Source organism: Centruroides vittatus, unplaced genomic scaffold, assembly GCF_030686945.1.
Source record: "Centruroides vittatus isolate TY-2023 unplaced genomic scaffold, ASM3068694v2 contig_15, whole genome shotgun sequence".
NCBI lineage: Eukaryota > Metazoa > Arthropoda > Arachnida > Scorpiones > Buthidae > Centruroides > Centruroides vittatus.
In genome coordinates this window covers 742,460-762,680 of record NW_027120927.1, presented here as the reverse complement: position 1 = coordinate 762,680, position 20,221 = coordinate 742,460, and the positions used below count along the sequence as shown (strand labels likewise).

Here is a 20,221-nt window from a genome sequence, read left to right as displayed (position 1 = left end):
TATAAAAAATTCTTTTTACCCCCCACCCTGGTTAGTACAAATTTATTAGTATGAAAAATGAATGATTAAATGAAAAAGAAAAAGGAAAAACAATTTTTCCGAACACTAGTAGTTGGTGGCAGTTCGCGCCTCGCTAACGGAATGACCACGTGATTTCTAGATTTCCTTCACCTGTCTAACATCTAAATCGGAGTTAATTTCTTATAAAAATTATACCGAGAGGCGCCTCTGTTGTCTCGTTGTTGCTGACCCGCTGCCTACCATCACCCCGAAGCTATAAGTTTCATCATTCTCTTCTATATTTATTACTACTAACTTAATTACGTAATCACGAAAATTTTGATGTGTAAATGCGCCACTTTACACATACCTGGCAATAATGTATTGTGACATACGTAATGATAGTGCCGATGACGTATCGAGTTTGAAAGTAAATGGTGAAATAATTCAATTTAATGAGTCATTTATATTGTTTTACCACGTAAATTTTATATTTAATTACGTCATCCGGTAAACGTAATTAAATTTTAAATTTAATTACGTTTACCGGATTTTCTCCACGTTTGTAACATCTAAATAGAGGCCAGTTTTCCGTGGAAAGTCCTCCCGGGAGCGAGGCCGCCTTAACAGCGTTACAGACTCCTGGGCAAAGCGGTACATTGGGCCCTGTTTGCACAACCGGTTGGTGATCGAATTCGGTCCGTGCGTAATTGCCTAGCGTGCGCGTGAGTTAGAACGGCACTGCCCGGGAGGCACCCTCGACACATTGCGCGACGTGACGTATACAGATACCTCTGTTGTAAGTCACGTGATCACGATACTCTCTCTGGGCCAATTTTCTGCTTTCCGGTAAAGTTTTACTCGATAGTAATAATTATATTTAATTTAAAAAAATATAATAATGTAGTCGTAATAGTTGCGAATCATTTCTAGCGAAACACGCAGAACTCTATTGGGAGCAACACCCTCGTGACGATTGTTCAATCGTCGCCGGGGTGTTAGACCTATTTCTAAAGGGATGTTTACTCAACATCGTTTTAACAATTTTTAAATATAAATATTATGTTTTTTTAATGCTAGATTACTAAACAGTGCACCCCGCTTTAACGACTTAATCGGGTCCGGACTAAGCATTTAAATCGTGTCATAAATTCATTTTTTTCATTTAAAAGAAAAATAATTATTATTAAGAAATCATAATTTACAAATTGTTAATTAAAATATGCTTGGATTCGCGCATGACCAGAGGGGAGTTTTCCGGATGTTTTTTTACGCGTCTTACAATTAAATTAGAGCACTTTCCCATAGAAGGTCCTCCTTGGCCATACGAATGCAAAAAATTTGGTGCGCGGAATACATTCCGTAAAAAGAAATTAGTACCTAAACTCGCCACTATAGCACTTTCTGGCGGTGTAAGTAACGAAAACAGCAGTTTCATACGCGGGGACAGTTATAAAGTGTGGTTGTATCTAGGACACGTCGAAATTTGTTAAGCCATTAAAGAAAGTATCACGCTGCACATAGCATAAAATATGTTTGGATAATCGGGTGCCAAATTAACGAACACGTGATATTAAAAAATAATGTTACAGTAGAGCTTTCGTTTAAAAATTTGAACTTAAAATCGTGTTATTTAATTAGTTTGATAGGAGCACTACACACCGCTACAGGGTGGACGAAAAGTAACTAGGCATTGAGAAATTTGCTATATTTTTTGTATTAATAATGAAATCTTAATAAAATTTATGTGCGGATGTATATCAATCAATGGAATTCTAAAATTGTCTTATCGGTAAACAGTGAACGAAAGAGGCCGCACGAACAGTGACAAAAAAGACGACTGACGGCTTGTCTGTCCGGGAGCGAGTGCAGATTACTGCGTGCTATGAGGGCGGAAATCGGTGGTTGCCGCGAAAGCGCTCCACGACACAATCCGTTCAAAAAAAATCAAGAATCTTCGAAAGTTTGTAAAGGGATAAATGACATCATTCATTGGACGAGACAAGAATAGAACAATTTTCCGATTGTCACGCGCGCCAAGCCAGGCAACACGAGCGTCACGCAGCGTGGTTCTTCATTAATTAATGATTAGGAGGCATTTCTTTCGTAATACTTGTTAATTAATTATCGAAAGATCATACAAAAATAACAGGGACGATAAAGATAATTATGATTCCGAATAAAATGAAAAACAGCGCGTACGTAATGCGATTTAGAAGCAAATTATAGCGACTTAAACCATGTCATAAAAGTTTTCTAGACCAACGGTCGGCAACCGGTGGTCCGCGAGAAAATTTGGGTGGTCCGTGGAGAAATTTGCGCATTGTTCGACCGAAGGTTACGCGTAGTGTTACGAAAGAAATGCAAAATGCTTAGTTGATTTTTTTCACTTTTTGGGAGTTTTCATTCGAATCCGAAACCAAATACGAAGCGACTTTATCAATAAATAATGAACAATAAACAATATTGCGAGTGCGATCGTCGTCCTCGGTGGAAAAGCGCTAAGAATCCGTAAACTTATTTCAAACACGCAGCGACGAACTTTAGGCTGGCATTAATTTGTTATAATTAAACACGCGAGTTTCGTATTAATACAGTAAAATTAAACTTTTACGATCGTTATTATACTACAGACTTAGTATCGTTTAAAAAAATTCACGATAGTGGTCGGCGGGATTCAAAATTGTGAGTTTAGTGGTCGGTGAGGTGAGAAAGGTTGCCGACAGTGGTGGCGAGACGATTGGCTCGGGAGTATCCGGAAGTAGACCGGTTTCGGTTCTAAATCTATCAATAATATTTTTCTTTCTTGTCGATACCGACTCTTTCTCTTCGGTCTGGCGCACTTGCCACTTTTTCGTATCCATTCGATTCGCCATGTGAAGAATACATTCCGCGAATCTTATGTGACAACGAAGAGTCTTATTTTTTAAAAAAATTGCAAATGCTAATAACAAGTGAAATCTTTATTAAGTTCGACCCCGTTCGAGATACGACGAATGACTCATTTCTATCTTCCCACCCTGTCAACCTTTAACTTCCAACATGAAATAACACCAATCCCCTTATACCCAAACCTGCCAATGATTATTATAACCTGCCAAATTAACAACTTGGAAGCACCACGATTAGAAAAGGATTGGAAAAATCTGTCTTATACTCATTCCCAATGAGGAATTTTGGCAGATATACGTAGGATTTATCATTATTAAATTTTTTCTTAACATTTTATTTAATACAAGGTTTTGTTTTCTTTCTTTAAGTGCATAATTTTAAAAATTTTTTAAAATTTTTACTTAGTTTTAACGCGTGAATTCTGAGGAAAAAGTTCAAACTCCCGATTATAATAACGAGTTAGGACTCGAGTTAACCCGGTAAGAAATAGGAATGTCGAAAAAATTTTCTTTACAGAGCAATCATCCTCGCTTTATTACCGTGCCAATCATTTGCAAAGTTTCGTTTCGTAACATTTGAAGGGAATATGACCAGGGAGGTCTGCGTGAGAAATGAGGTTATCTTGGAAGAATGTGGTATGAAAACGTTGACGTACAAAAGGAGAGAATGTAGGCTTTACGAGAGTCTGACTGTGTTGTGAAAATGAACGAGAAGGCATTACCGAAGCGTGGAAGGGAAGAGAAACGGAGAGTGATCAAAATTAGTCTGAGTGATTAGTCGTAAGTAATACCAGTAGCAACAAGGACTGTTGAGGAGATCGCGTGGTAGCAATTCGTTCACTGAGACTATTTTCTAAACAGGTTGACATCGTATGATATTCGTAAGACGTTGCTATCACCTGACTCGGGACTAGGCACCTGGTTGAAGCGAGTGGAAGAGAATTTAAAGCTGCGAAAAATTACGAGAGAGTGTGCGAAGAGAGAGATGAAGATGGCAAAAGCGAATGGGGAGTGCAGAAACAGGAAGTCTTGAGAAACCCGTTAAATGGATGAGCGTGTGTGTGTGATCTGTCTTGCTCGCTGTCCACCTTTTCTGGGAAATGGTCGTATATAGTAACAGTTCCACTCGTTCTTACTATAAAAAAGAAATGAGAAATTTGCCGAAATTTGAAAAACATTTTATTCGAAATTTATGTTTTGCCGTTTTCTTTGCAAGAAGGCAGAAATTTTAAGGTATGAGAAAACAAATATTCTTCACTTGTCTTCCCTATGGTTTAATATAATATAAGATATACGGAGGTCATTTTACTTTAGTTGTTTTTCTCCATTTTTATAAGTATAAATGGAGTATTGAAAAAAATATTGAATAAAATATTTCAATTCTGAGATAGTGCTACAGAAGCTCCTTTTCTTTGTATTCGTGGGTTGTATGTACGGTACCTAGACACATTATATACCCGTATATTTAATCTAGTATGTCAAGATTCTAATACCTACTCCCGTCCATCTGGCACTAAATAATCCGGCCTCTCAATTATTCGACATAACCAAAGTGATCGCCTTTGCTCTTTCTTTACAGGGTAAATTCTACTCACATCACATATCCCGTTTTCCTCTTTATTCGCCATTTCTGCATGCTGTATCGCGTATCAATGCGCTGTATTATTTGTCCGCCTGCCTCCAAAAACGATCAACAACGAAAGACGACGGATGTCATTCGTTGTCCGTAACTCAATACAGTCTCAATAATCCGGCTTCTTTCGTTAATTCAACACCATTTTATGAAAGGAGTCTGCCGCATTAACGACAGTTTACTGTGTGTCGATTTAAAAAAAGTGACGAGAGTCTACGAAAGTGGAAGGTGTACTGCACAGTGTCTTAACTGAATGATGCGCAGTACGGGACGTGGGGTTCGGGAAATATTATATTAAATCAGGATCGGCAGAAGAAAAAATCGGTAAACATAATTGACGACTAAACGAAATTTGTAAGGAAACGTTACATCAAGATTTGTATATATTAATATCAAGTAAAGGGGGCTCGCTTGACAGTGTTGGAAGGCCTATAAATGCAAGATCGGGACACCGATGTTCCCTGTGGAGCCGTCCATATTAGTTCCAGATATAGATTTCACGCACTGTACAGTACGTGCAGTAAACTGCACGTTCCTTCCAGTTCGAGCCACGGAATTCCTTTTGTAATTTCGAGATACTTGTTATAATAAGAATATATTTAATTTTCTACGTTCACAGGCAATTCTGCATTACGCAAACCGCAAACGAGAGCTCAGAGAAACACGTTATGTAAAGTAAACTTTTAAAAGTGTTTGCAAGAGATAAGAAAGTTCCTAAAGGAGGGAAGTTATGCATATAAACTAAATTTAATTATTTTTTATAGAGAATTAAATAAGTATATTTATAAAAATTCATTAAAAAGTAGACAATACCAACAACTAGGAATATCAAATTTAACTTTATTGATTGTTTATCTTATAATATAATCGAGATGGATTGATAATAATAATAATAATAATTCAAGTACAGTTATCATCAAGTAAGTTAATTCTCCATTGTAATAAAAAATTTTCTGATTTTTTTATTTCATAGGTTATTTAAATAAAAAGTCTTTTTGAATACGAAAGATTTATTCTGTTAAAAGTCAATAATGTCCGTTTGTTCCCACAATTTGAAAATACTTTAAACATTTTGTGAGATTAATACTTTAGGAGGGACTGGCAGGTGGTGACAGTCACTCTCCTAGAGGAGTAAACCTTAATTAAAAGTCGCAACTTACAGGTTGGAGGTTGAGACACGGAGCCAGCTCCCCATTCTCGGAAAACAAAACTTAAATTCTAAAAAGCCCAACAGAAATAAGCCGGCTGGATATTTGGGACTACGACGGAGGCTACGGAAAACGACAATGATTATAGGAAGATGGAAAGTGCCAAGTATTAATAATAAAAAGGGACTAATTATCTGGCAATTAAACAGAATACAACAGGATATTATTGTATTAACAGAAACCAAAAAGAAGGGGACAGGGAGTGGTTATAGAGGATAACTATCTACATTTTTACAGCGGAGTACCAAAAGATATTAGATCAAAAAGAGGAGTTTCTGTTCTGATATTGACGAAATATAAGAAAAATGTTACATCTCGGGAAGCAATAAATGAAAATATGATTACAATTAATTTAACTCTATTTGGTAGAAATATTACAATTTTGGGAATACCGGTATATGCCTTAAGTGACAGTGAAAATAAATTAGATAAAGACGAACTTTTTGAAAAATTAAATACTATAATAAATAATATTGGCAACAATAGAGAAATTATACGACAGGGGATTTAAAGGCCGAACTGGTAAAAAGCGTAAGAACCGAATAGTTGGATCTTTTGGAGAGGATATAATAACTGATAATGGTGAAAGATTTATTGAACTATGTATGCAGAACTCGTTAAAAGTAACAAATGGGTATTTCCAACATCGCCATCGAGACACGTCGAATTCAAAATCAATATTGGACTACTGTATACCATTGTGAAACAGAATACTGCACTATCGGTCAGAGTTTTTAGAGGGAGGGATTGTGGAAGCGATCATTACGTGATTAATAGTAAAATAAATTTTCCATACTTTAATATTGACACTACGAGCCAGAAGGGACAGAATTACAAATTCCAAGATATAACCTACTCTCTTTACAAAATGAAAGTACTGTACTTGACTATTTACCAGAAACGACTAGACCCACTTTGATACAGTACAAGAACAATACAATCATATAGTAATGTTCCCTCTAATTTTTTTTTGTAGCTGAGCGGAACGTGTACTTCTCTGAGCAGTTTCTGAGCAAAAAATTTTTCTGAACATATATATATTATATATATATAATAAAATCTTATTTTTTCCTGTAAAAATTAAAATAGTTAATTATAGAGTAGAGATTAAAATTCATTTTAAAACATACTTCCATACAAAATATTATCTTTTGTCATGCATTTAATCGAAATGTACGTAGCAATAATCACGTTGCAGACGGAGTGAGAAATAAGTAAACAATAATTCAAATCAGTGCACGTGCTCGCCCGCGCGGCAACAATTTGAGCGGTGCGCGGTCGCGCAGCTTAAAGGGAACATTGGTGCAGAATATACATCGAGCGGCTAAAGAAGCATTGGGAGAAGTTAAATCGGGAACCCGTAAGACAAAAATGTATTATTGGAATGAATAAATAGCAGAATTGGTGAAAAATAAGAGAAATTTTTATTTAAAATGGCTAAATACAAAAATATAGAAGATTAAATAGAGTATAAGGAACTTCGGGCAGTTATCGGGAGAAAAGTATGGCGAGAAAAGAATAACAATTGGGAGAAAGTTTGTAATACCATACAAACTTACATACGAGGTAGGTGGAAGACGAAATACCGAAGCGTGGAGAATTTTGAAAAATTTAAGAACTGATAATAAGAGAATCAATACTATTTAGTACATATCACTAAATAAACGGGTGGACTATTTTAATAACCTTTTAACAGAAAACAGAAATGAATATATGATTTATAATACAGAGAATGAGGACGTACGAGATAATATGAAAGATGATACGAAACTTTTTGAAAGTATAATTAAATCTTTAAAAAATAATAAAGCTAGTGGCATTGGTGAAATACCAGCGGAGCTAACTAAGTGTGGATCTGATAGATTACTTAGAATTTGCAAAAAACTTAATGGAACCATGTATAAACGAAGAAGATATCCCACAAGACTAGAAAGTTGAATATCTGTCACCAATACACAAAAAAGGCAAAAAAGACGAGTGTAAGAATTACAGAGGTATTACTGTTACGTGTCAGCGGGGTATATGGAAAGTTATTAAAATATTACTTAGAACAATACAAAGATATGGAAAATGAGGAACAGGCAGGTTTTAATAGTGGATTAGTCATATTTTCTGTGTTAGACAAATAATCGAGAAAAAACTTGCTAGAAATCAAACTCCACATTTATTTATTTATTTATTTATTTTTTATCAAATTGTACTGTTAGCCAGTACACGGACACATAATTCTCCTTTCTTCTCTGACTTTTGGAGGCTAAAAAATCCCAAATCTCTAATCCATTCACTCAAAATGGAAAGAAGACTAGTATAAAAACAAAAAGGACCAACAGGTTAACTTTAAGAGAAAAATAAATTTTATTATTTTACATTATACTTAACCCCAATGCATTTCGCCATTATTGGCCTGTTCAGTAGGGTTTGTTACAACCAGAATACGATACGGATTATCCATTAGGAGACAAATACACTTCATTAACACCATTATGCATTATCAACTCTTCCCAGCATTCCGCGGGTATCGCGCCATTATTTAAATTCATAACATTATTTTGCATAATGATCGCGAAAATTTACATTCAAAAGGATATGGAAATACGGAAGAGAAAATGTAGTGGTATGGGTGTAATGGTCGGAGACAATACAATATATATGTTAGGCTCAAGGACCGAAATCGCTCATTGAGCGAAAAAAAACGACCACAACGCGTTGTGGTCGTTTCAAAACGGCCACGAAGCGAAATTCGCCTCGTGGCTTTCGTGATATTTGACCACTACGCGTTGTGGTGATTAAGAAAAGCCATAACGCGTTCTGAACGTTAGCCGATGCAACCACGATACGAAGGATAGGTTGTAAGTTGTCAACGGGCGAATTGCAAACACTTCTGGAGTTTGTATTGTGTTCATTCTTGACCAGTGCTGCCGTTTCTAGAGTAATTTCAACCTCTCCAGAGTAATGTTTCGGGTAGTCTTATATTTAGGGTAAATCTAGGGTAAAACTACCCCGTGTTCCGATGCTATTACTCATCGCTCCACAAGTTTCGCTGGAAAAAGTTTTAGCCTAAAACCATTCTTTTTTCTCTATAACTGGAGGGTTTCGGGATAGGACAACAGAAGCTAAAGAAATAATGCAGATTGATGCTAGGTACACGGGTGTTCACTGTACAGTGATAGCTCGGTTTTTGTCCATTATCCGTTCGAAAACAATTGGCGAATGTTGATAGGGGACGTGCGGCTCCCAGAAATGTTTTAGCTGTTGTTACGAGCATTAATCCATCGGGTCTCTATCAGTTAGGAAACAAGGAAGGTCTTCTCGATCGACTTTACGATCGTAATGAATTTATAATTTCTGAGAATAACTTTATTAACATTCGGGACGTACCCTCACTTCATTAACACTTCGCTCGGCATCCGCGTTAACAACTGGAAGTAAGCGAGGGTTTGTAATGTCACTGTAAAAGATACTGTATTGATAAAAAATGCAAATGTCGCTCAAAGAACATAAAATGCAACTCAAAATGTCACGGAATTGTTCCTGTAAAAATAAATAACTCTGAAACATTCTCGATTCACATAAAAAAGACTGATTTGATAATAATAGTTCCCGACAAAGTAATTGTTTTTAGTAAATTAGTTGTTAGAAAACGTTGACACGTCGAGCACACCGCGACGGACTTTCACAAATGATTACAAAGTAACCAAGTAACCTAACCTAACCAGAACGCGTAGTGGTCAAATATCACGAAAGCCACGACACAAATTTCGCTTCGTGGTCGTTTTTTTGGCTCAATGAGCGATTTAGGTCTTTGAGCCTAACATATACATTATTATTTGCGGATGACCAATTAGTTATAGCCGACGATTATGATGATTTAACGTATATGACAAGAAAGCCGAAAGAATACAATAACTGGAGACTAAATATAAATGTGGGAAAAACTAATTATACGGTAATTGGAACTGAAGACGTACGTAATTTAGTTTTGGAGGAAAATGGAAAAATTGATCCGATTAATTAAAGGATGCGATGAATTTAAATATTTAGGAACAAATATTACTAATAATGGTCGGATGGAAATTGAAATTAGGGACAGAATTACGAAAGGAAGATCTGTGATAAGAATGTTAAATGGAATCTTATGGGATAAACAAATCTTTAAAACAACAAAAATAAACATATATGTAGGACTTTCTTTCCGTCTCGTCTCCTACTTTTGTAACTTCGCTCGTGCTTAGTCCAATAAAGACACTTAATTGCTTACTAAACTAACATTTAATTGCGACACTAGACATTACAATTAACGACATAAACAATGAACATTAAATTTGAATCGTCTCGTCTTAGTGGAGGAGAAAAAAGTCTCGTCTGGACTCGTCTTCCACCTTTTTCCCGCCTTTTCTTTCAACCGTCGTCTGGCTACTCTCGAGTCTCGTCTCGTCTCGCCTCTTCTCGTCGGCAGATGGCACCCCGTGGGGTTCCGCTCTCCACATATATAAATCATTAGTCCTAAGTGCGATAACATACGGAGCAGAAGTGTGGGTATTAAATTCAAAATTTAAATCTAAATTAGAATCCGCAGAAATGGACGTTTTCGGAAGATCCTCTCGATGTTCAAAACTAGATAATGTGAGAAATGAGAAAATCGGGAAAAAGTGGATTATCAAAACTATAGTCTATATCCGTAACGAACAATTAACCCGGTATTGCCACGACGGAAGAAGGTAGACTACCACAACGGATATTGAAATGGATTCCGGCAGGCAGAATGAGGAGGATTGCGCGGAAGGTCGCGGACTACGCGGATAGAGGAAGTAACAAAAGCTATAGAGCTCGAAGGGCTGACAGAGGAGGATTGTCCAGACAGGACAGAATGGAGAAGAAAAGTTTGGGCTCGGGAAGGTGATTAAGCATTATTGACCCGTATAATAATAATAATGATTTTAATCTCTTTTTTTTCGTTTTTGACTGCGTTTTAGTAGGATACGCCTGGAGAATGCACGCTAAGAAGGGATTTTTGGAAATTATCTCGGCGGAGGAGAGGGAGAGGGTTAAGGATTGTTTTATAGAACTCGGCTTTACTGTAGGCCTACTATTTTAGATGCGGTGTTTTGCGTTTTTACAGAAAATCGAACATATTTTTAGACCTGGTAAAAATTCTCTAATTCCTGCACCCGGTGAAAAGGGTAAGATCTAATAATCTTAATCTTCGCTATCGTTGCTTTTGCCCGAGCAACTCCGGGCTCGTCTGCTAGTATTACAATAAAATGATTATTAAACAACATAATTATTCATTAGATTAGCAACTTACATAATGATGTTACAACTCTCAGAAAACAAAAACTTTACCGCAGAAAACCTATAGACCAGTACTGATCCGAGAACCATGTTTTAATGTAGTTTAAACAAGGTTAATTAAAACCACTTAAACGACGCGTACTCCAACATTTTAGAATGGGTGTTGAATATTAAAGCAGTTTGTATAACTGGATTTTTGTTTTCACCTAACAACAAAAGAATTTAAAAGAAATCTCTATTAGTAACCCGATCCTGTATTTTCCAAGTTCGCTAAACCTTTTAGTTCAGAAAATGCAACGCGTTGGCACTAAAAGACAGTATATGCAGCAAATAGCATTATTTGTATCAAAATACGAAGTTATAAAAGCAATAACAATTATAAAATATGCACTAAATTTCCATTGAATTTTTCATATCGATTATATTCCAGCAATCTTGTATGGTTGTTGTTCCTGCAAAAGGAAAATAATTTTCTGTCTTCTAAGCGAGTAATCATTATTTATTAAAACATTTATTATTATATTACAAATCTCACATACCAGAAACCTTCGTAATAATTAATAAATAATAATAATGTAATTAATATAAATAAGATGTCTTTGAAAAATGATTGATTAGTCAATATTTCTAACGATAATGTTATGTGTTTCGATACTATTCTACGGAAACTGAAAGAATTGTCACCATTGTCTAATTTACGTAAGGAGTACGAAGAACGACTAACCCGCCCGGAGGGAAAAGTTACCGAATATTCGACTTTTACAGCTGTATGTGCGAATAATTTTTCACTTCAGAATTGTTACGTAGACTGTATACAACGATTGGAAGAAAAATAGCGCTATCGTTTTCGGTTGGGTGATATCGACGAAGAATTAGTTAATGATGCGATAGCTGTATTGAGTTGTTTAAAAGATAGAACGGGGAGTTTCTTCCTTTTATCGAGTATCGGGAACTCGGCTTGTATTGTTTCAGCTCTATATTCGAGCCTATAAAAGATTTATTTTTAAAATTGCAAAGAAAATTCAGGAATTGCCCTCCTCGCGCATTGGAGTTTTTGACGATTTGTCGTATAGATTAACATTTAGGAGTAAACTGTTGCCTTTTTTGCAAAAGCTAAACCATCCGACTCCGAATAAATGAGCATTTCTGAGAGCCGATTGCTCGACGGTCGACGGTGACAAATTTACTTTCGATCTATTGATAGAAACGAATGAACTACAGAAGATTAATACTTTTTAAGACAAATCCGGCCAAAACGGTTAATCGGAACAAATGACAAAGAGAGAGACAAAACTTTAGTAATGGGAATATTGTCTCGGACTCGACAGCGAATGACCGAGAGTTTATATACGCCTTGCAAAATTATGATTCGGTCGCTTTCACCGAGGCTCGATTAACTAACTCTTATAAGTGGATCTTTTCTTTGTCGACCCGTTTATTTTTATAAGAACAATTTGCTAAAAAGAACCGAGTGGTCGCGGTCGACCGTGCGGTGGTCCCATTCTTGCGGTTTTCCATAAAATAGATTTTTCGGATTTGTTGTTTAACTTCGATGATCCGATAGTAATTAGATTTAATTGTAAGAAAAACTTCCGTTCCCTTAATAATAGCTCGATAATTATTCTTGTTTACTCGAGAATAAATCTTTATCATGTACTGTTAGCTAAAATGGAAGTTTGTCCAGGAATTTTTCTCAGAATGATATACTTATTTTAGGAGACATCGATGCTGGAATAGGCGAGGAACTACATCATTTTTAGGCTGGGTTTGATGCTAATGTTTTAAATCCCCGAAGATCTAACGATTGGATATTAATTAAACCAAAGAGGAAAAGGATATCTACAATTAATGAAGTCGGGTGGATTAAATATTCTAAACGGTCGATTTATCGCCGACTATGCGGCTAAATTTACTTTTCTTTCGACGATTGGTCTATCTGTTATAGATTTAATAACAGTAAATGTGAATTTGTTGCATAGATTTTAGTTTTCTTGATATTTTACTTCGTTTTATATTTCAGTTAAAAACACTTTTTTTTATTGGATGCGCACAGTTATTACAATGAACTATTGACGACTTCGTTAACTTCGGCTTCGCGATGTGAAATGGTTAAGAAAAATATTTCTTTACGGTTGACCCGCGGTGTCTACGTTTAAAGAAAACAAAGAACCGAGTACTACGAATGTTTTTCGTAGAAATAAAAGTAGAAATTTACTGGACGAATACTGCAAATTAAGAGAAAGCTGTAAGTCGTTATGTAAGGCGAAGAAAAAGTTGTTTTTGTCTAAAATAAACTCACAACTAGTGAGAAAGAAAAATACTAAACAGTTCTGGTCATTAAGTTCGAAACTGATGACCAAAAATTTGATAAATTTCGAACTAAGAAACCGTCTGAAAATGCTATACTTCTCCGATTGGTTGAATTATTTGAAAGTGTTTCGTTGGACCAAATTCGGTAATTTATTTTGATTTAAGCTTAAAATAGAGGCGTCGAATATAATTTCTGTATTTTGGTTGGCCTTATTCAAATATCACTTTCGAGGAAACGAGGGAAATTATATACTGCTTTTATTGACCTCGAGAAAGATTTCGATACAGTCGATCGTGATTGCTTATGTTTATATAAAACTGTTGCTAAAAGAGGCCCTCTTAGTGCCCGCGGGACACTAAAACGACTTCTTTTAGCGAGCCCATTACGGGTTCGGCCAGGCCCACAATGGGGCGGCCGGGTGGCGAGGGACGGGATCCGGACCACACTCCAACATTTCTGGGGATATTTCGAACCGTTCGGATTCGATCCCGGGTCCGCTAATAATTATTGACGAGGTGGCAGCCTCGTCAATAATTATTAACCGACCTCTGGGTTATGGCCCAGCACTCTTCCACTGCGCCACTCTACTTCGATTTGTTATGGTATAAGATGGGTATAGGTATTTCTGTGTTTTTCGTTAATTTAGTTAATCAATAATGTTGTAGTAAATCGATTTATATGTATATCGTTAATTAGCGAATTCATTAATGAGTATGAAAAGAAAAAAATGCAATTCACTGAATCGATAACTGCGATGTACAGTACTTTACATTTTAAGTATACGCTGCATTCACCCGAGTCCAGAAATCCGGACTAATTCCGATCTCAAGCTTACCGGATTCTATACTGTATTAAAATTCTTTCGGGATACATTATGTGCAATATTACAAATAACTTTTTAATTTACTTTATGTATATTGCTTTGTGTATTTCCGAGTAGAAAATAATAACACACCGATGACAAAATCCAAATTTATTATCAATGACATTCGTGTACAGTATCACGAGACATGTTGCTTCGCTTAACATTTAAACTTCAAAAATACATTAACTTTGTTAAAAGAAAAACGATTACCATAAATATAATAGAATATGCGATAATCGAGTGATTTCCTACTTTCTTCGTCACGTTGTATCTGGTTTGCAAAGGAGCGACAACTCTTTGTGGATAGCCGAGAATGGTTTCTCGAGCTTCGCTCCACGAATGAGGACCTCGAAGTCTGTATTGATAAGGAAGACTCGGACCGGTCATCAATGCCCAAAATAACTTCGGGTCGGTGAAAAACATCTTCGCGAAGTCGGGTTTCGCTCCGATTAACGAAGCTAATTCGTCCAAGTAATTGATGTAATCCACTTGGATGGTGTGACGTTTGGATTCGTAATAACGCTTTCCGATTGCTCTCAATTGTTTCTCGATGTCTTTTCTCATCTCCTCTTCGCTGGGAAAAGGAACCTTCTTTACTAGAACTTGAACAAACCATCTACTTTGCATTTCAAAGACGGGAAAGCCGCCTCCTACAGATTGTATCAAACCCATGATACCTAAGGTGGGATGTTTCAGATGCGGAGGATATACGAACTTGTATAATTCCACTCGGTTATCCGCGGTGTCTACGATCTTCTTATCCAAGAAAGGAAACTTAATTTGGTATCCGGTGGCCAGAATGACGCGGTCTACTTCGGTGACTTCGGAGTCTCCTTTAAAAAGTACTCCGTTTTCTTCGAAACGTTCGATATCGCCTTTGACCGTGACCGTACCGCTCAAAATTCTGTTTGGCAATGCGTCGTTAACCATGGGTTGTTGCTGATGAAATCTGTGTTTGGGTTTTAACTGGTAAGTTTCGTGATCGAAAGCCTTATTCAAATATCTTTCCATATACCAGCTCCACAGACTGAGAGGAACCAAATTGAACAATATATTTAGAAATCGGGTAGTGAGCGCATCGTCGATTGGTCTTCCGTTTTCTCCCACTCTGTGCATTACCCAACAGCCTCTTCGTGTACTAAGGTATACCTAAAAATAAATAATGGTAAATTACAAATTATTGGTGAATTCTAAATATAAATTATAATGAAAACATTTGTTAGAAAATTTCCAGAGAGACGTGAACTACAAAGTGAAAGATATACCCGAACTGCACGAAACAAAACCGAAATCGAATAGATAAGTTTAAGTTGCCCACAATGTACCAACGAGGATTAACCTCGAACGGAGCAGACAAAACACGGTGCCGCGGTAAAAACATCTTTCTCGTGCATTTTCCCTTTTTAATTATACAGTTTATGTTCATCCGGAAGGAAGAAGCTTTCGAATACCGAAAAAGTCTTAAAAATCGGTTCAGTAGATTCAGAGATTACCTCCAGGAAACGAACAAACAGGTAAACGTTCTCGCTTTATACATGAATATAGAAAGAACATAAATATAAATATAGGACTAAGTTTAATACAGTATAACCATGGGCGTAGCCAGGAAGGGGCATGGGTGAACACGGCCCCCCCAGTTAACCTGGTGCTTCTCCCAGAAAATTACAGCCTCTACTAGGCCCCTCCCATAAAATCCTGGCTACGCCAATGAGTACAATCCGATTTAACGACATAATTGGGGGTGATGAGTGTACGATATTGCCGAAAGTTCGTTAAATCGAATGAACGGTATTTTAAAAATAAACTTATACTGTAATGTACAGAATATAGTGAAATTTTGTATAAAGTATAGTTATAAATAAAATATGACTATAATATATATCGAGTAATTTATACTCGCGGATAAAATAAATCATTTATAGTTATTTCCTTTAGGGCAAAAATTTTACTAAATCCTCAGAACGTTAAATCGAGGGTTTACTGCGTATTTATTTTAATAAATTTGTTGTTCCCGATGAGTAAAGAATAGGCCAAAACCGCCGACGAGGAGGTTATTGTATCGGAACACCTCACTTATCAATAAATTCTCACTTTCTTTCTTACTTAATTGACACTATAAGCGATTTCGTCCTTCAAAATAACCAAGTCAGGAGTTTTGTGTTCGTACGCATTAATTTTTTTTTGTTTTTAATGCCTAAATAGAGGCCAGTTATCCTTAAAAGACTCCCGGAAGGCTACTAATAATAATTAAATGTGAAGTAATTTGGCACCAGAGTAGGCGAGAGGCGCCGTAACTTATTAAATTTAATAATTATAATTAAATAATTTAGACGATTCCGGAAGAAAAGAATCGGCTCGAAGTGGGATCGAATTTGCAACTGCCGCTTACCGTGTGGATGCGCTGCTACCCGACAGCCTTCCAGTCCTTCGCTTCTAGAATTTACTAAATTATTTAATAAGTATTAAATAATTATAATCAAATCATAATTATTAAATTTGATAAGAGGTAGCGCCTAACGCTTGCCTGTAGTGACAGGTTACTCGGTATTTAATAATTATTAGTAACGGTAATCGAGCTGGACCTTCGGACCTCGTTAACCGTCAGACAAAAACACAGTACGTAGACCTATAACACACGTATGTATGGTTAAACACATTGGCGGATCTAGGTTTTTCGGGGTCTAGGGCTTATTGAAGTCCAATCAGGCCCCATTTTTTGTTAATACAAATAACACTATAAATTATCATTATTATTATATTATTAATGCTAACTATATTTTACTAAACCATAAGTGCTCGTTGTTAATGAAAAAGTATTATAAATTTATTATAATAATTCAATTTCTGTGAGCCCTCGACACTCGGGGCCCGGGGCTTAAGCCCTATTAGTCCCTACGTAGATTCGCCCGTGGTTAAACACGTACAGCTTACAAAGACAACGGAATAGAAATTGCTAAAAGTAGGAAAAGCTCTAAATTTTTACTCTTTGAGCGACTGAACTCGTCTCCACAGCAGCGTCACCCGCAGAATTGCCCGCTCCTACCACCACAACTCTCTTTCCTTCGAATTCGTTCGGTGTTTTATAACTGTGAGTGTGAGTGATTCTTCCTCTAAACTTTTCCTGTCCGGCGAAAGTAGGGATATTCGGAAACACGTGATGGCCGGTGCATACCATAACCGCGTCTACGGTCTCTTCTCGCTCCTCTTTACTCTTCGAGTTTACACTCGCGATCGTCCATTTGCCGGTCGAATCGTAATCGTCGGCCCGAACGATCCTTTCCACTCGATGGTGGAACTTGATGTGCGGCATTAGATCGAATTTCTCTGCGTAGAGACGAATATGCTTGAACATCATGGTGTTATGCATGTAATTCGGATACTCCTTCGGAGGAGGAAAATCACTGACCGCAGTCATTTCTTTGCTGGTATTGATGATAGTGGATTTTGCAACCGAAGCCAAACCCTCTTCGTCGCTGTCTCTGTATCTCCACAGACCTCCTATGTCGTCGCTTCTTTCGTAGCAAACTACGTCTAAACCTTCTTCTTTACAGCCTTTGATGGCTCCCAAGCCACAGATACCCGCTCCTACAACAGCTACACGCATGTTTAATCACGTGTGATTCTCCTCTAGTTGTTACAGCTAATACAGGATATACTGATCTTCGACAGATTTTCTGTCGTATTTTAAGATTTCATTCAGTTTGACTGGAGGGTCGGTACTTTTTTGATGCCTTGTCAGGACTTGCCTCGACACCACCGTGTCTCGGTTGACACGGGAGCCGCGAGGCGATTTATTTAAGTTAAAAAGTAGATGACGCGAGCAGCCGCGTGAGCGAGTGATCGGGTTCCAGATGAAGACGGAGAGACAGCCCAATGGATGTAAAGTGCTCATAAGTCAGACACGAAAGTTAACAACTAAAGGTTTGGATTTGGAACGTTCGGGACAGATCTAGAAAGTTCTTGTTCTAGGCACAGTCGAGGGTAACGTGAAAATCCGACAGAGTACGATTGGCACCGACGCAGGAAAATTTTGACGACTTTAATCCAAGAGGGACTGGCGACGACTGCCTAAACTCGCAGTTACTCGCTATATTGATTCGACGAAATCCAGACAGTAGGTCGGAAGATTATGAGAAAGTCGCTCGCACGGCCGAGAACTTAACAAACGATTTACTCCCAGGTGTGAAAGTCGACAGTTATCTGACAAAATTTTATTGTCAAGACGTTACGTTACGATTTACTTACGTAAATAAATGACGTAGGGAGGAGTCTGACAAATACATTAATTCCAGTGGCGTGCCGTGACATTTGGTGATAGGGATGCTGCGTTTCCATAAAAGTTTTAAACAAACACCGGAAATGACAAAAATATAGTTTATTTATTTTAATTCTAAAATAGATAATTGGCACGAAAGAAAGATATAAAAAGTTGTGTTTATTATCTTTTAAACACTAATTCTATTCGGCTTCCTCTAAACTTTTCGTATATAAATTCGTACATTCATAAATTCATTCGTAAATTCATTTTTTCTGCCAAGTCCTTAATTACTTTATCATAAAAATCGCTGGTCGTCGATTCCGTCAAAGTGTTTAAAAGCTCTTTTTCTATCGAAAGCGACGCTAATGACGACAATCTTTCCTCAGACCGAGTGTTCCCCGCCAAAGTATCGATTGGCTTCACCAGTGAAAAACAGCGCTCGACACACGCCCCGGTAGATGGTACCGTAAAAATGAATGATATTAAATCGTATAATTCTTTTAGCACATCTTTGTTCGGATCGCCATTGATTATAATATTTTTTACGTCTAAGAGTGACTCGCCAATAGAGTCCGGACACGGATACGAATATTGCAATTCACTACGTAATTTGGGATACATCAAAAAATTCTCCATAAAATTTACTCACAGAATTAAAACTCGTTTCGGAAAAGTGTTTTTCGTAATATTTAAAATTATTAACATCTAAAAGTGATAAAAATTCTAAAGATTTTACGTCTGAAAATCTGTCAATATAATTATAATTAAATATAGCTTTGCTGTACGTAAAAATAACATCGAATCTTCTTTACTTTTTAAATCTTAAAATAATGCACTCACAAGTTAGTCAAATAGTTCCCTACCGGTGACTAATTAATAGAATCGTTGGAAGGTTATGCGATATTTCGGTGCGTGGTATCCACCAGCTAAACTGCGCCAAGTTGGTTTGTTTAGTTACAGGCAACGCGACACTCGGGCCATCTGCCCGGGGAGTGCCTTCCGGCAGGTCTTTTTAAGGGAAACCGTCCCTTATTTAGGCGTTACGGACGTGGAGAAAATCCGGAAAACTTCACGTACCGGCCTGTCCGAACGAGGCGCGAACCCAGGACCGAACTCCCAGTGTTCGGGAAACGAAGACCGCTCGGCTACTGGCGGGCCGCGTGAGGTTGGTGCTGCGTAAAGCGTACGCGCGAATGCGTAAAATCTTCTTTACACCATTCAAATACTTTCGCCGTGGAAGCTGTTCCGTATTCGACCAACGGCACTTCCGTTGGGAATACGCATATACAGTACGAATTTATATTCGAATATGAATTTTAATCAAGTACTTAAAATAATTGATCAAAAGTACGAAAGAAGCGAAGATACAAGAACGGGTAACATAGTTCGGAATGTCACATACTAAGCTAATTTTCACAGAATCGAAGGAACCCCGTATAATATGAAAATAGCGTGCAGACGATTGGGTTTTTACAGAATTGTGATACTATTGTAGATACGTTCGGAAAAATCACGTAGTAAAAGATATTGTCTGTATGGAAAAGAAAGGTTGGATCGAGATAGCAATGACGAGTCCGAGTTCCGAAAGTTTCCAGATCCAGGCAAGACTAAACAGCGGTGTGGGGCCGAGAAGAAATAGCGTCATACCAGGGTCGCCGACAGAAACAAAACTCTAAAAGCGCTACTTTTCGCTTCGGCAATCTTTATTATCCGAGGTCTATAAACACAAAGACACGAACGACACGAATATTCCTTACGAAGTT

The 20,221-nt window shown here is 37.2% G+C and overlaps 1 protein-coding gene and 1 pseudogene across 1 annotated transcript in view; both read right to left on the bottom strand.

The window, feature by feature from the left end:
• The window catches only part of LOC136968561 (flavin-containing monooxygenase 5-like), a 134,147-nt gene extending 116,282 nt beyond the window's left edge, over positions 1-17,865 (bottom strand). The window contains exon 1 of the mRNA XM_067262554.1: positions 17,184-17,865. Within this exon, the coding sequence (XP_067118655.1) occupies positions 17,184-17,804 (621 nt within the window). The 5' untranslated portion in view covers positions 17,805-17,865. The remainder of the gene's footprint in view (positions 1-17,183) is intronic.
• Positions 14,334-15,319, bottom strand: LOC136968565 (flavin-containing monooxygenase 5 pseudogene; annotated as a pseudogene).
• Positions 17,866-20,221: the final 2,356 nt, after the last annotated feature.